Source organism: Pipra filicauda, unplaced genomic scaffold (genome assembly GCF_003945595.2).
Source record: "Pipra filicauda isolate LSUMZ 115617 unplaced genomic scaffold, ASM394559v2 scaffold77_size3566232_pilon, whole genome shotgun sequence".
Classification (NCBI taxonomy): Eukaryota; Metazoa; Chordata; class Aves; order Passeriformes; family Pipridae; genus Pipra; species Pipra filicauda.
Window position 1 is genome coordinate 21105 of NW_024104953.1, and position 13180 is coordinate 34284.

The following is a 13180-nucleotide window of genomic DNA, read 5'->3' on the forward strand; positions in this document are numbered from 1 at the left end:
ATTTTTATTTCTAAATCAGTAGATGCAGCTACAATAAGATACCTAGAAGGGATGATGTGGTGATTGAGTTTTTCTAGAAGTTTACATCCTTTTTAAGAACTAGCAATAGCAGTGTTTCCAAAAAAAGGTTTTATACTTGAATACTTACTTTGAAAATGTTGTGACTTAAATGAGTTGCTCTTTTGAATAATTGTCATTTTGCCTGTTCTTGAGCTGCAGCAGCTCTTTACAGGACACAGGAGTTCTGGGTGGGAATACAGGGAGGATTCTTTTTATCCAAGCTGGAATTTTTCAAGTACAGCAGAACAAAGCCATAAGCTTTTGTAACTTAAAAATTATTTCAGAGTGTCTATGTAATATAACCAAGTAAGACTTCTTGTAGCTTAGCACAAATATCAGGAAAAAGTGAAGAGAAATCAGTTGTGACAAACCCAAATCTCACAATGGGAAAGGTTCAAGAGACTGAAGTTGGTGTGAGGTTGCACTTCCAGGTGGTGTCAGGTTGGAGTGTGCCCTGGTCACTGATCCTCAGGGAAGTCAAATTCTGGTGCTTTGTGGCTTTCTGGCTCAGTGATTATGAGCTGCAGTGTGGTAAAGGGTAATTAGATGTGTCCTCTCAAATTTCATTTTAAGCAATGTCCTCTTGCTTTGGACTAACTCTCAGTTAAGTTGAAACAATCTTTATTTTCAGTTGCAGTATCTATTTTTTTTGTCCTCCCCTAGGGTTAATCTTCAAGACAATATAAATTGCTATTCACAAATCTCTTACTTTGCTCCACTTTGTTTCTGTTTCTGGTAAACCCAAATACCCCAGCCAAGGTCTCTGTGTTGTACAAACACAAGGGAATATATGATCTCTGCCCCAGTTTGGGAAAATGAGTCTTTGACTCATTTGCTCACTTCAGATGAAATAATGACTATCATCTGTGCCTGCTCGCTAATCCTTCCAGGAAATGCAGGGAAAATCAGCCCAGAAATAAATATGAAAACACCAGTCCAAACAAAGACAAGTCTGAACTACCAGAGTGTGAAAATAAAAGAGATTTTCAAAGTGAAAGGTGACTCCATCCTTCTCCATTTGCATTTCCCTTCTATTGTGAGTTTGAGTCACGGGGCTCAGCCAAGCTCAGGAGACACACACAGCAGGAATCCGTGTCTGTCCAGGGACAGTGTCATTGCCAGTGCCACAAACTCCCATGAAAGGGCTGCCAGCCTGTAGTGGTGAGGATGGCAGAGCCACCTTCTGCACAGGCAAAATGAAAGCTCCTAGGACATGAGAGAACACAAATTTACCATCATAAAAACCATTTCTTTACTAAATGCTGGAAGTTTCTTCCAAAACAACAAAAGGAGTTAATTTCTCAGGCTGAACGTTATAGGTGGTAAAGACAACACCAAGATCCAAGTCTTTAACAAAGAACCAGAACTCAGCTCTGTAGCTTTTATTTCTGTTAATACTGAAAGCATTAAAAAAGAACAGAACAGAGAGTCTCTTGCACTGCACAGCACCTTTCCCTCGGAGGTCTGGGGGGACTTTACACAGTGTCTGTACAGCAGCAGGAACAGCAGTTGCTGGAACATAAACTTCTGGGGAAGTATCTGACCGGGACAAATGCCTCCCCTTCCACAAACATCTCTCTGAATTTTAACGGCAAGCTCAAAGCTGGGATTGTCAGCATCTCTTACTGTCGTTGTAGCAGAAAGTAGCACCCAAAAATTAATCTGGGAGATGTCTGCAGAACTCTCTGCTGCCAGGGGATGGGATTTCGGTTTTTCAAGTCTCAGCAACACACACATTAAATTGTTTCATTACTCATCTTTTTGCCTCTATGAGGTAAATCAGCTGCTAAATCTGGGGATGGGATGGATTACTGGGATGGAACAACCATCTCTACTTAAAATCCATTGGGAAGCAAATGTTACCATGCTCCCCTTACCACTTCTTGGGTCAGTGCTATACTGCAAACCCCCACTGCCTGGGAACTGCTTGTGGAAGCACTTGGGAGACTCCAACATCACACAAAGACAAGACAAAACAATGATCCCTGCCCGAAGGATCCTGCACAGTCCTTTTTACATTTAATCTTTGTTTCTTTTTCCTGAACTGAAGTGAGGCTGAGCAGCTGCAGCCTCTGGAGTTGCTTAATGGAGTTAGAGCTGCACAGCACCTTGTCACCGAGCCCACTCACTCCTTCCAGTAACACTCCCTTTTTGGATAATGCCTTTAAAAAACTGAACCCCCAACTTCCCTCTGTGAATAAAAGCAGAGTGTGTCATGCTCAGCTAGATGCACCTTGGATCATGGCTCTCAGCTGATTGTGTCCATGAGATACTGGAGGCAGACAGCTGGCCAGGGAGCCTCTCACTGTGTGAAATTCATGCTACTCTATTTGTAGGTGATTATAAAAACAGCTTTTCAAGGTTAGTGTCCAGCTTTGCTGCTGCTTAACACATGAACCACAGTCCAGAGGCTTTTATCTGGTCCATACCTTCATTATTAGTTTTTCTTTCTGGTGGTTTGCTCTCCCTCAGAAACAGGAGGGTTATGAAATCTGGTTGTTCATAGTTTTGCTGAAAGATGCTTTGAGAGTCTCCCAAAAACATACCAAGGTGATGGAAACAGTGAGCTCTGAATGTGCAAAACAGTAACCCAGAGCTAATTACTGGTTTGTATTTTTAGTGGATAATCGAAGGCTGGGTTCTTGTAGGAGACCAAGTGTGTACCATACTGCTCACTGTGAGGCTTCTTACATGCCTTACACAGACATGCAGACAAAACAATCGTGGTAATGAGAAAGAATCCACTTGCTGCAGACAGAGCAACAAAGACAGACTTGTAGCTGGGTTTTGTTTTAAATCTGGTGCACGAATTACCTGGAATTTCCTGGCCTGTTATCTGGCTTGACCCGGCTTTGTTCGAAGCTGTCACGCAAATGTTGTAAGTGGTGTATGGTGACAGATTATACAGAGTGTACTGCCTGGCTGTGGGATAAATATTATCCATGACAAACTGCCTGTCCTCGTTGCCTGGGGCAAGAAGCAGCAGCTCATAGGTGTGAACAACCGAGTTTGGGGCGCACCAGTGAATCAGGGCAGAGCTGTCTGTAACTTCGGTCACCTCGCTGAGCCTCGGCGGGTCTGGAACCTCATCCTCCATCGACATGCCCGGGCATAAACACTGGGACACACTCTGGAGTTCACTGCACGGCTTCTGGAGGTGCCTGCAGGGGTTGTAGTCACAGGAGATGTGTCCCACTTGCACTGGGGTTTCCTTCGGCTGTTCATCGTAGTCGTAGTAGTCGACATAGTGTGCCGGTGGTCTGGTGGGAGCGGGCTTTGAGTTCAGCTGTGGGGGGCTCGGCTGTGGGGTACCCTGTGGGGTGCCCTCCCCACCAGGGCTGGCAAACGAGTGAACAGAATGGTCAGTGGTGTTGGGGGTTCCTGTTCCTCCAGCAGAATAACGACTGGTGGTCTGGCTGGACGGACCTTCCTGGGGAGACGTTATGTCGGTTCTTCTGAGCTCTCCCTTGGGCTGCTCTGTTCCTGTTTGACTCGTGGAGCCAAACTGAGCAAAGAGCTCTTTGAGGAAAACCGGGAAGGAGGTTACGGACGCGAAGGAAGGGGGATTGCTTGTGGATTCAGGAACTGCCTCCTCCTGGTGGGAGGAACTGTTGGCCTTTGTGAGCATCGGCTCTGGCTCCGTTGGGCGCAGAGCTGTGCTCATTGCATCCCTCTGGATCAGAGAGCTGGTATAAGTGTCTCTGGTCAGCACTGGACTAGCTGTTGTGCTCATTGCATCCCTCTGGATCAGGGAGCTGGTGTAAGTGTCTCTGGTCAGCATTGGACTGGCTGTTGTGCTCATTGCATCCCTCTGGATCAGGGAGCTGGTATAAGTGTCTTTGGTCAGCATTGGACTGGCTGTTGTGCTCATTGCATCCCTCTGGATCAGGGAGCTGGTATAAGTGTCTTTGGTCAGCGTTGGACTGGCTGTTGTGCTCATTGCATCCCTCTGGATCAGGGAGCTGGTGTAAGTGTCTTTGGTGAGCATTGGGCTGGCTGTGGCGCTCATTAAATCCCCCAGGAGCAGGGAGCTGGTAGAAGTGTCTTTGGTGAGCATTGGGCTGGCTGTGGCGCTCATTAAATCCCCCAGGAGCAGGGAGCTGGTAGAAGTGTCTCTGGAGAGCAGAGCCCAGTCTGTTGTTACCGCAGCAGTGGCATCGTAACTGGTAAAGCTGAGAGCATCATGATCAGGAGAGGGTGTGTCTGAATGGGGCAGTGTGACATTGCTGCTCCCAGACTGGCATTTACTGTAGAGCTCTTGCAGTGAAACAGGTGTTGAAGGTCTGCCCCCATCTTCCTGGGATGTGCAGAAAGTCTCCCCAGCCCTGCAGAGGGGACAAGACAGAATAGTCAAGATCCATAAGAACACTGCAGGCTCCTTAGGCTGCTTGGACTGCAACTGGCAACCTGCTGTCGAAATCAGTCTTTATTTTAGTGAGGACAAACCTAGACCAAAGTTAAGTTGTCTTAATGATAGTCCTGTGTTTGGCAGATGGCTCTCCATGGCACTGGCTGTGGAATTCAGCTGACTGGGGTTCTGGTTTTGTAAGGTGCAGGAATATCTTTTCCCCAGGAGGAAACATCCTTTGGTACAACGGCTGTGAACCTTATCAAGAGTTCAAGGCAGCTTGTCCCAAAGGGTCAGACTGTAATGCCACACTAAGAGGTGAACAATGCAGAGGGATGTAACAGGATCCCCAGGATCCTGAAACCAGCTGGTTTAGGCAGCTGGAGGTGAGATGACGCGGGATGCACTTTTAGATGACTAAGAGTTCTTTCTTTACTCAGACATTGAAGTTCTGGTAAAGAATGCAACTGCTAAGCCCATCCCGATGACAAAACTATCTAATTTTAACACTCTACTTCCCTGCTGTCTCAGAGATTTGATGACAAATCTCCTTGGTGGTCTTTCTAAACCAAGGGAGATCATTTACATGCAAAGCACTTCTTTTAACTACAGCTTATTGTAATTAGTCCACAGAACTGTAGGAGAGCATGAAAACAATAGGTGAGAAATGGTGCTATTTGCAAGGGGTTTTGTTGACTGCCCGTGCTCAGCTTTGGGAATGGCAGGATAAGGAGGGAATAATTTGCTAAAGATCTTGCATAGTCTTCCAGTTCCTGCTCCCAGTGCTGGCCCACCAAGCCAGCTTATTTTTTATCTCCAGCTAATAGAGAAATGTGGTCTGAAATAGAAAGAAAATATTATTCTCACCTTAAAGTAGAATCCACACCTAATAATACTTTATGCTTTGTTCCTGAAGGAGACCTTATTTTGCATTTCTACCTCTTGTGAAAGGGGAGAACACACAAGGAGTTTGAATAACTTAAGTGGTAGGGAATAGTTGTCCCCAGACAACTTACACATTGAAGCTGTTTCTGAGGAGCAATATTTCATCTCCTCGAACTCACTTACTTTTGCAGCACAACTCTCTTGGGCTTGGAGAGCAGCCAGGAGAGCTGGCAGTCACAGAACAGAGGGTTTCCAGAGAGGTTGATGGTGATGCCATCCGAGGAGTTGGTGTCCCAAGGATTAAAGGAGCTGAGGTTACAGCTGCAAGATGACAAATGCAATAATTAGCAAATGCTAAGTTATCTTCCAAGGACTGAAGTGTGCTCAGTACCCAGGGTGTGTAAGGCACAAAGCAGTATTCCCAGTTCCCTTGGCAGTAGCCAGTTACTAAAATCACCATCCTGCCCTTTCCGTGCTCAGAAGATGCTCTCTTTTGTCTTAGACATAGTGAGGGATGGAATCCAGTGGGATTTTTTGCTTTAAATGGGTTTATTTTCCTTAAACTGGTTCCTAGAGCACAGCCAGTGCTCTAATGTTTGTTCTCTGATGTGCTTGTAACCTGGGCCTATATTATAGAAATCTTGCTCGGTGCTATTTTGATAAGTGACTTTCAGACTTTGGTTTCTCTTTAGTATTTCGGGGGTGTGACATACCAAGAGCTGTTACCTCTAGAATAAGGACTAAACCATTGCTTTTACTAATTCTAAACAAGGAACTATGCTAACCTCTCACACTGAAAGTGGGATGGACAGGATTTTTGTCTGCTTCCAAGATGCAGGTTTAATGTGAGGGAGAACAAAAAAGAAACCAACTCACTTCTCAAAGGAGAGATGGCTCAGATGAGGAGCACTGTCAAACATCTCTGTCCTCACAAAACCCAGGGAAGGGGAGTCCTGGCAGTGCAGCTCTTGGAGACCAGGCATGGACTTCACAAAGTCAGTCTCGAGGCTTCTTAATCGTGGCATCTTTGTCAGGTGAAGGGATCTGAGGTTGGGCAAGTCTCTGGTCCACTCTGGTTGAACTGAAGCAGAAAAACATTTACACCTGTTACGTAAACAGAGCATTCCTGTGGGTTTCTGCCTAGAAAAAGGGGTTGAATTCCTAGATATGAAGTATCTCTGTCGTCCTCTGCAGCTGCTCTCTTTGGGAAAGGAATAGAGCAAAAATCAATACAGCAGTGCATAAACACCCATGCAGCTGTAATTTTGTAATATGTGTGGTTTTTAATATGTAAAACAGGGCAGAGAAAAAGAAGGGAAGATAGAAGGGCAGTAAAGCTGGTAAGAGATATGGAATAGCTTTCTTTTTAGGTGAGATTAAACGAACAAGGATTTCTCTGCTCAGGGAAGTGGTGGAAATTAGAGATGTCTACAAAGCCCTGACCCGGTGCAAGAAAGGCAAATAACTTCTCATTTCTCCTAGCACAGGAAAAACAGCCGAGAGGCATGAAAGTAAAAGAATGAGTCTGGTACAAAAGGTCCTCTCCATCCCATGACTGAATTGAGTAACTCACTGCTCACAGGAGGGATTAGGCAAATTAATGGAGGAAATGTGGTGGTGTATCAGTTAAATGGGAGCTGCAGTGACACCTCTGGCTTGAGGAGCCCCCAGGGCCCTGGCTCTGCCCCAGGCTGAGGGCAGCTGGGCAAGGCATCGAACATCTGTGTGCCTCAGCACCTCAGTTAGAAACTGGGGCTGGTAAGAGGGAAAAAAACTATCCTGTAAACTGCTCAGGGCAGGGATTGCCTCCCTGTGTGGAAGTATTAGGCTGTGGCTGACACAGAAAGCCTCTCTCTCTGCTCCCTCACTGCAGAGGTACAAAGCAGAGTAGCTGTGGGGACAAAGAAAGATTTCAGCAGCCTGTCTGGAAAGAGAAATTAATTTCCTCCTCTGTGTCCCAAAACTAATCCCAGGCCTGACAGCAGGATGACTGTCAGTAGCAGACAGTGGAATTAGGATGGAGGGGGGTGACTATGCTGGGACAAACAGCCCTGTCTCGTGGTGTCTGGTCTCTGCCCTTCCCTTGGTCTGTGTGGCAGTGCCCTGCACTCTTGGACCAGCTGTTTGCAGCTTGCAGTGTGAGGTGTTTCCCCTCCACCCCGGGCTGGATCAGGATGGGAGCCACCATCCCATCATCCAGCAAGGCTCCTGCTCCCCCAGCCTGACCAAACCCCGTGTTTACAGTGGGAAATCCAGAAACTTACTTTTCTCAAGGAAAGTCCCGCTCAGATCAAGCACATGGATGGAGTTTCCAGGCCTGTCCGTGGCCTCCCTGGGAGCTGTGCTGATGGCAAAAGCAGATTCCCTAATTCCTCTGCTGTCCTCCTGCCCCAGCAGGGTTGCAGAGAGATTCAACATCTGCAGCTGAGGGGAGCAGGAAAAAGCCAGCGGCTGGATTTCCAGCAGTGGATTTCCAGCCAAGGACAACCACCTCAGGTTGGGCAGGGCAGAGTTGTGGCAGGATGGCACAGACGACAGCTTGTTAAAGCTCAAGTCCAGCTTGAGGAGGCTGCTGAGGGCTTCAGGTCCCCACGAGACTGCCCAGAGGTGGTTGTGCCTCAGCGAGAGGACGCGCAGCCGCGGCAGGTTCGCGATGTCCGAGCCGTTCACCTCTTCCAAGAGGTTGTTGCTGAGATCCAAGGTCTCCAGGGCCTCCGGAAGGCAGACAGGGAAAGCTGTCAGGCTGCTGTTGGTCAGCTGCAGGGTGATCCAGGTCCTGTTCTTCCGATCCTCACAGGACATGCTGGTGAGATTAACGTTCTCCCAGGGGTCTTCCTGAGCCAGCTGGAAAAAGGTGGTGACATCCCTGGATGCTGCAGGCTCTGCTCTGCTCACCGGGCCAGCCGCTGTGCTCCCCACCAGCAGAGAGAGGACGAGCAAGCCTGGAAACATCCTTCTCCGAAGTGACTTGCAATCAATTTCCAAGATCTGTTTGGGTTTTGTTTCGGGATGGGTGGGAAAACAAAACCGCAACGTTAAGAGCTAAATTAAAATCCCTCCAGGCAACTACAAGCACTTTAAAAGTGAAACATTTTTTAAATACTTCCCTTTTACATCCGAGCAGTGATAAGTGATAATTATTAGCTCTTCCGTAATTAAGCCTAAGTAAACATGAACCCTTGGGGACAGAAGTATCGCACACTCGTAGTCTAAGTGTGCCTACAGTTTTTCATGGAGGAAGCAACCAAGCTGTATCCCACACCAGTACCCTCAGTGCAGCAGGTTGTCCTGCTGCGGTGTCCAGTCTGGCCAGCCCAGTGGGAAGTTTTCCAACGGGGCGATGCCCAAGCAACAGGGCAGGTGTGCCCGTGGCAAGGGATTGTTCTCTGGGAGGTTACCTGTGCAAAGCAAGTGTATGGATCCAAGGGCTGGGGAGGGCTGTCCGACTCTAAAGGACAGGAGCCCAAACTAGGCTGAGTTGCAGTGGAGTGGGCAGGTAAAAGTGCGTTTCCTGTGTTAGGAAGGGCTTTCCTTCCCTTAGCAGAAGTTGGGACAGCAAAGCCCCGGGGCTTGTTGGGCTCTGCCAGGGCGGTGCTGCCCGTTCCGAGTGACAGCCACGTGGGGACCCCGCAGGCACTTCGGGGCTCCCGAGCAGCCGGCACTGCTGACAGATTGCACAGCCCAGCTGCTGGGAAAAGGATGTACTGGGAATGCAGATCCTGAACCACATTTCAGTGGAAGCGGTCAGAGACTGAGTGCGCTCCTGGACCAGGGCCCCAAAGGCCTGGGCGCCAAGAAACATTCAGTGTTCCAGTTCCATCTGAGCTCCCTCCTCCTCCCGCCCCAGCTTTGTCTTTGTCATTTAAAAGAGAACCAAAAAGTCCTAAATGACTTGTGAAAGGCCCCGCAGGTAATCTGCGTCACTGGAGAAAATTAAGCCCAGCCCTAAACTAGTGCTTTTCTTACTGAGCTGTCTTTTGCGCTGCCAGGCATCCAAGTGATCATTCCTCATCCAAAAACATATTACGTAGGGAGGTAACCGAAGCCTCACGTAGTATGGAATATCTCAGACTTATTCCAAATTTTAATAGCTACTTGCTGTTCCCTGAATGGTGCCAGGTCTTGCCCGGACTGTTATCCTTTGCTGCCGTCCCATGTTTGAAGGAGGGATAAGCAAAAGAGTACATCCTGGACCACCAAAACAGTGTATTTTGGTTGCCTGCGTCCTTTTTGTCAGACGGAACCGTGACAGAGCCAAGCAGCCTCAGGGCTTCCCGGTCACCGGAGCCGCTGGATCCCGTGCTCCGCAGCACATGGCAGGGAGAGGATGGGAGGAATTGGACCGCTGGATTCCAGTCTTGGATTTAATCTTAGTCCCTGCCTCTAAACCGCATCCGCCTGCACGTACCTGTCCCAAAGTCCCGCTGCCTCGTGTCTCCGCTCCGAGCGGCTCCGACTGCCCGGCCTTGGTTTTATACACTTGGGTGACTCAGCCGAGAGCGTGAAATGCCTCTTTTCTGTTCCCAGCCTTCCCTGCTCGCGGCTCTGCCCACAAGCTCAGGCGAGGTTTGTTCCCGGCTCGCTCCCCCGCATCCAGCTTTCCCCTCGCCTACAGAGGGGGCGGCTCCAGGCAACTTTCCCTGCTCCTTTGGCCCTGGCGGGAGCGGGGTGGGAGGGCTCTTATTTCCCAACGCTCAGGCAGGGCTGCTCCTGTCCGTCTTTGTCTCAGAGGCGGGGGGTAAAGGAAAAAGATCAGTGTCAGTAGTCCCAACTCTCACGTCTCCCCCTGACAAGGGGGGAGGGAGGGGAATTGTTGTGTCCCTTTGTTGGCAGGTCAGGATGATGTAAAGCTGAGGCTCTGTCTGCTGACACGGGCTTTGGTCTCTCTCTAGGCGCCAATAAAGGGCTTCAAGTGTTTAAATTTCTCTCTAAGACTCTCGCTCCTGGGAGTAAATCCCAGAAATGTTCGTGCAGGACAAATGACTTTTCTAAGGAGGCCCTTAGGGAATGTCAGAAGTGAAACCCTCACCTGCTCCTCTTGCAGAGAGGAATTCTCTGTGCCGATGGAGAGGGTGGGCGGCATCTCAGCCCGCGTGGGACGGCCTTGGGAGGCCTCTCCCGGTCCCGCTGGGCGAGGGTTGTGTTCCCTGCTCTGCATCTGTGTTCCACATGGCTTGGGAGAATTCCCTTCCCGTTACTTAGCTCGTCCTTTGCTGGAAAAGTGGGATTGAAAACGTGAACCATCTCCCAACCAAGGGACCTGCCCTGAGCTGGGTCTGTCAGCGTTCCCACAATTCAGGATAATAATTGGGCTGATGGAGAGCAGAGAATAAAGTCAGTATCCCAGGCAGGGGTGAATTGATAGAGATCCTTCCAAAGCAAAAGCAAAAGGGTGGCTGTTCAGTTGCTGCTGTAAGACAACTGATTAGTAAAATGTCCAAGGAGAGCAGTAGTCAGTGCTTTCCCTTTATCAGGACAACAAAGCAGACCCCTGATGTGCAGGCAGCACAGCCCCACTTTGGTGCTAAAGTGCAGATAAAGGTCTTGCCCCAAAACCTTGAGTCTGCCTGTGCACATGTACTCAGAGCTTATCTATGGACGTGTGGTTCATTATCTGCGTGGGGAGAGAGCCTTGAAAAACACCAGAACATCCCCAGAGGGAGATAGGGCCTTTCAGTAGGACTCCCTGGAGCCATTGCCCTTCCCTTGGAGAGAGGTACATATTGTTCCCCCGTGGAACAGCTCCAGGGCAGGACAAATAGTTTCCTAGATGAGGGGCTAATCCCATATTAACCCTGGTGGGGCAGGACTGGGAGCAGGGCAGTGCAGGCCCGCACGTGCACCACGGCAGGTACCTCAGGATCTGCACTGCCTGCTGGGGTTCAAAGGGCACGGTGGGGCAGGTTAAAAAAATCTGAAGAATTTGCTGTAAGAGGAGGAAAGTCCAGCTCCTGCCTTCCCTGTGGCTTCCCAGACCTGCTGCACTGCTCCTCTTTGGGAAGCTGGAACGCAGGGAGGTGGCCTGCCTTTGCCCTGGGCTATGAAGTGCCGGTGTTGTGTTTGCTGCCTTTGGCTGGGTATTTACAGACAACGAATTTTCAGTGGTTATTTTAGGGTTATTGGTTGTCTTATTGCTTTTAACATCTTAAAAAAAACCCTCCAGGAAACCCGGTGAGCCAAAACCTGCCTTAACTTTAATGAGTTCAACCTTACTGGCTTCGTTTTGGAGGCAAGCAGACTGTCAGACTGGGAAAGCAGCCTCTCATTTCAGTGGAGGTGGAGGCTTTGTTTGCCCAGGGGCGCTTGATTTCTGAGCGATACAGAGAACCTGTTGCAAGAGGCAGAGCACCCTCGGAAAACGAGCTTTTGTTACTTTTATCTTCCGGCTTTGTTTCTGCTTTTTGGATGTTCAGTTTTTGCAGCAGGTGTTGTACCTTCCCAGGAAACTCTCATCATCTGGAATATGGTGCTGTATCTCAAGCAGCTGCCCAGGTACTGGTGAAGGTTTCCCAGGGCAGGCAGCAGCCCTCTCTCACCACTTTCTTTCCAATATCTGGTAGCAGCGGGCAGAGATTTCCCCTTTGTGGGCCACTTTGGCCTGTTCTCATGTCACCTTTTATTCTGCTCCGGGTTTTTCTGCTTTTCTAAGAGTTTCAGCGGCAACCTGAGGGCGTGTTTAGTAAAAGCAGGCGTTTCTGTCAGCCTTTTCACACGGGTGATGCATAAGGAGCCGAACCAGACGCCCCCTCCCCGGGGGCGATTCAAGGCTGCACAAAGCCCCTCTGCCCGCAGGAATGCTCGGGCAGAGCCCTGCATTCCTCAGTGACACCAAGATAAGCAGAGCTCGGGGAGAGCAGGAGAAGGCGAGGATGGTACCAGGCTGTAAAGTTTAAGAGGTGAATGTTTCTCGCTGGCCGCGGTCCAAGTGATGGTTAAGAATGAAAATACCTTGAAAAAGTCTGGGGAATGGATTTTAAAGCCAACAAAAGAAATGTTTCGCAGGTCTGTCCACGGAGCAAACACTAGCAAGACATTTTCTTACAGAGAAGAGGGAGAGAATGCAGGAACAGGATTATTTAGCCTGAGGTTTCAGAAAACTATGGGTGTGTGTCTTTGCTGCAGTAACACACGTTCCGGTGAAATTCCCTGCGGAATTTGGTGTGAGTAAGAGCAAACAGCAGCCCTCTGACATCGGTGGGGTTTTACCCTGATCTGGGTTTAACTAAGCACGATGTACACAAGAGGGCTGTGGCTGAGCTGAGGTATAAGTTTCCTGAACTTGTTTTCATCTAAACAACATTCCTGTCCTGGATTTCATCTCTGTGTTGCACAATTTCGAGGGCAGCCGCCCTTGCGCTGCTTTCGCTCACTCTGGGAAACCTCTCCCACATCTGGCACTGTGGGATGAGTAGCTTGGCTCCTGCAGATCCCCAAGCCCGTGGTCTTTAACCCTGGGTGTAAATCAGGTGGGATGAACCACGTCTGATCGGGTCATTACAGGAATCAGGGAGGATGATGAGCATTAAGGGGAATGTCTGGAGCGTGGCCGGGACGTGCTGGGTGACACAGGGTGGGATGACAGATGACTTGGTGCACCAGGGGTGGGATGACAGATGACTTGGTGCTGTGGCTGGTGCACGTGTCAGACAGAGCAGGCTGGTGCAGCCTCCTCTCAGGTTATCCAGCCTGCAATTACTGAGGTGCAGGATGCCCTGGGTTGTGCCTTCCTGCTCCAACCTCTCCAAGGGCTGCTTGTAGGAAGTAGAGCTACAGTCACGTGCAGCACTGAAAGCAGCTGGATAAAACCAGATTTTTGTTCCTCAGTGTTCCTTACCTCTCATGGAAAAGCCTTGCAAGGTGAGTGGAGCGAGGAGAAAAGACAGCTGA

General features: G+C 49.2%; 2 protein-coding genes across 4 annotated transcripts in view; one reads left to right on the forward strand and one right to left on the reverse strand.

Moving 5' to 3' along the window:
* Positions 1-13180, forward strand: part of BMP2 (bone morphogenetic protein 2) — a 220327-nt gene that overhangs the window by 4903 nt on the left and 202244 nt on the right. The window lies entirely within an intron of this gene.
* LRRN4 (leucine rich repeat neuronal 4) lies at positions 1407-9837 on the reverse strand. Its single transcript, XM_027738641.2, has 5 exons — positions 9702-9837; positions 7558-8281; positions 6170-6374; positions 5477-5614; positions 1407-4385 (listed from the first exon to the last, which is right to left on the reverse strand). Exons 2-5 carry the CDS (start codon positions 8243-8245, stop codon positions 2657-2659), a joined length of 2760 nt encoding a protein of 919 aa, XP_027594442.2. The 5' UTR covers positions 8246-8281; positions 9702-9837; the 3' UTR covers positions 1407-2656.

Excerpts from the sequence above, each read along its gene's own strand:
- LRRN4 (XM_027738641.2), bottom strand. The coding sequence starts at position 8,245 with ATGTTTCCAGGCTTGCTCGTCCTCTCTCTGCTGGTGGGGAGCACAGCG. Across the intron at positions 6,375-7,557 it reads CGGGACTTTCCTTGAGAAAA|TTCAACCAGAGTGGACCAGA; the intron begins GTAAGTTTCTGG and ends TTTCTGCTTCAG. Across the intron at positions 5,615-6,169 it reads AGCCATCTCTCCTTTGAGAA|CTGTAACCTCAGCTCCTTTA; the intron begins GTGAGTTGGTTT and ends GTCATCTTGCAG.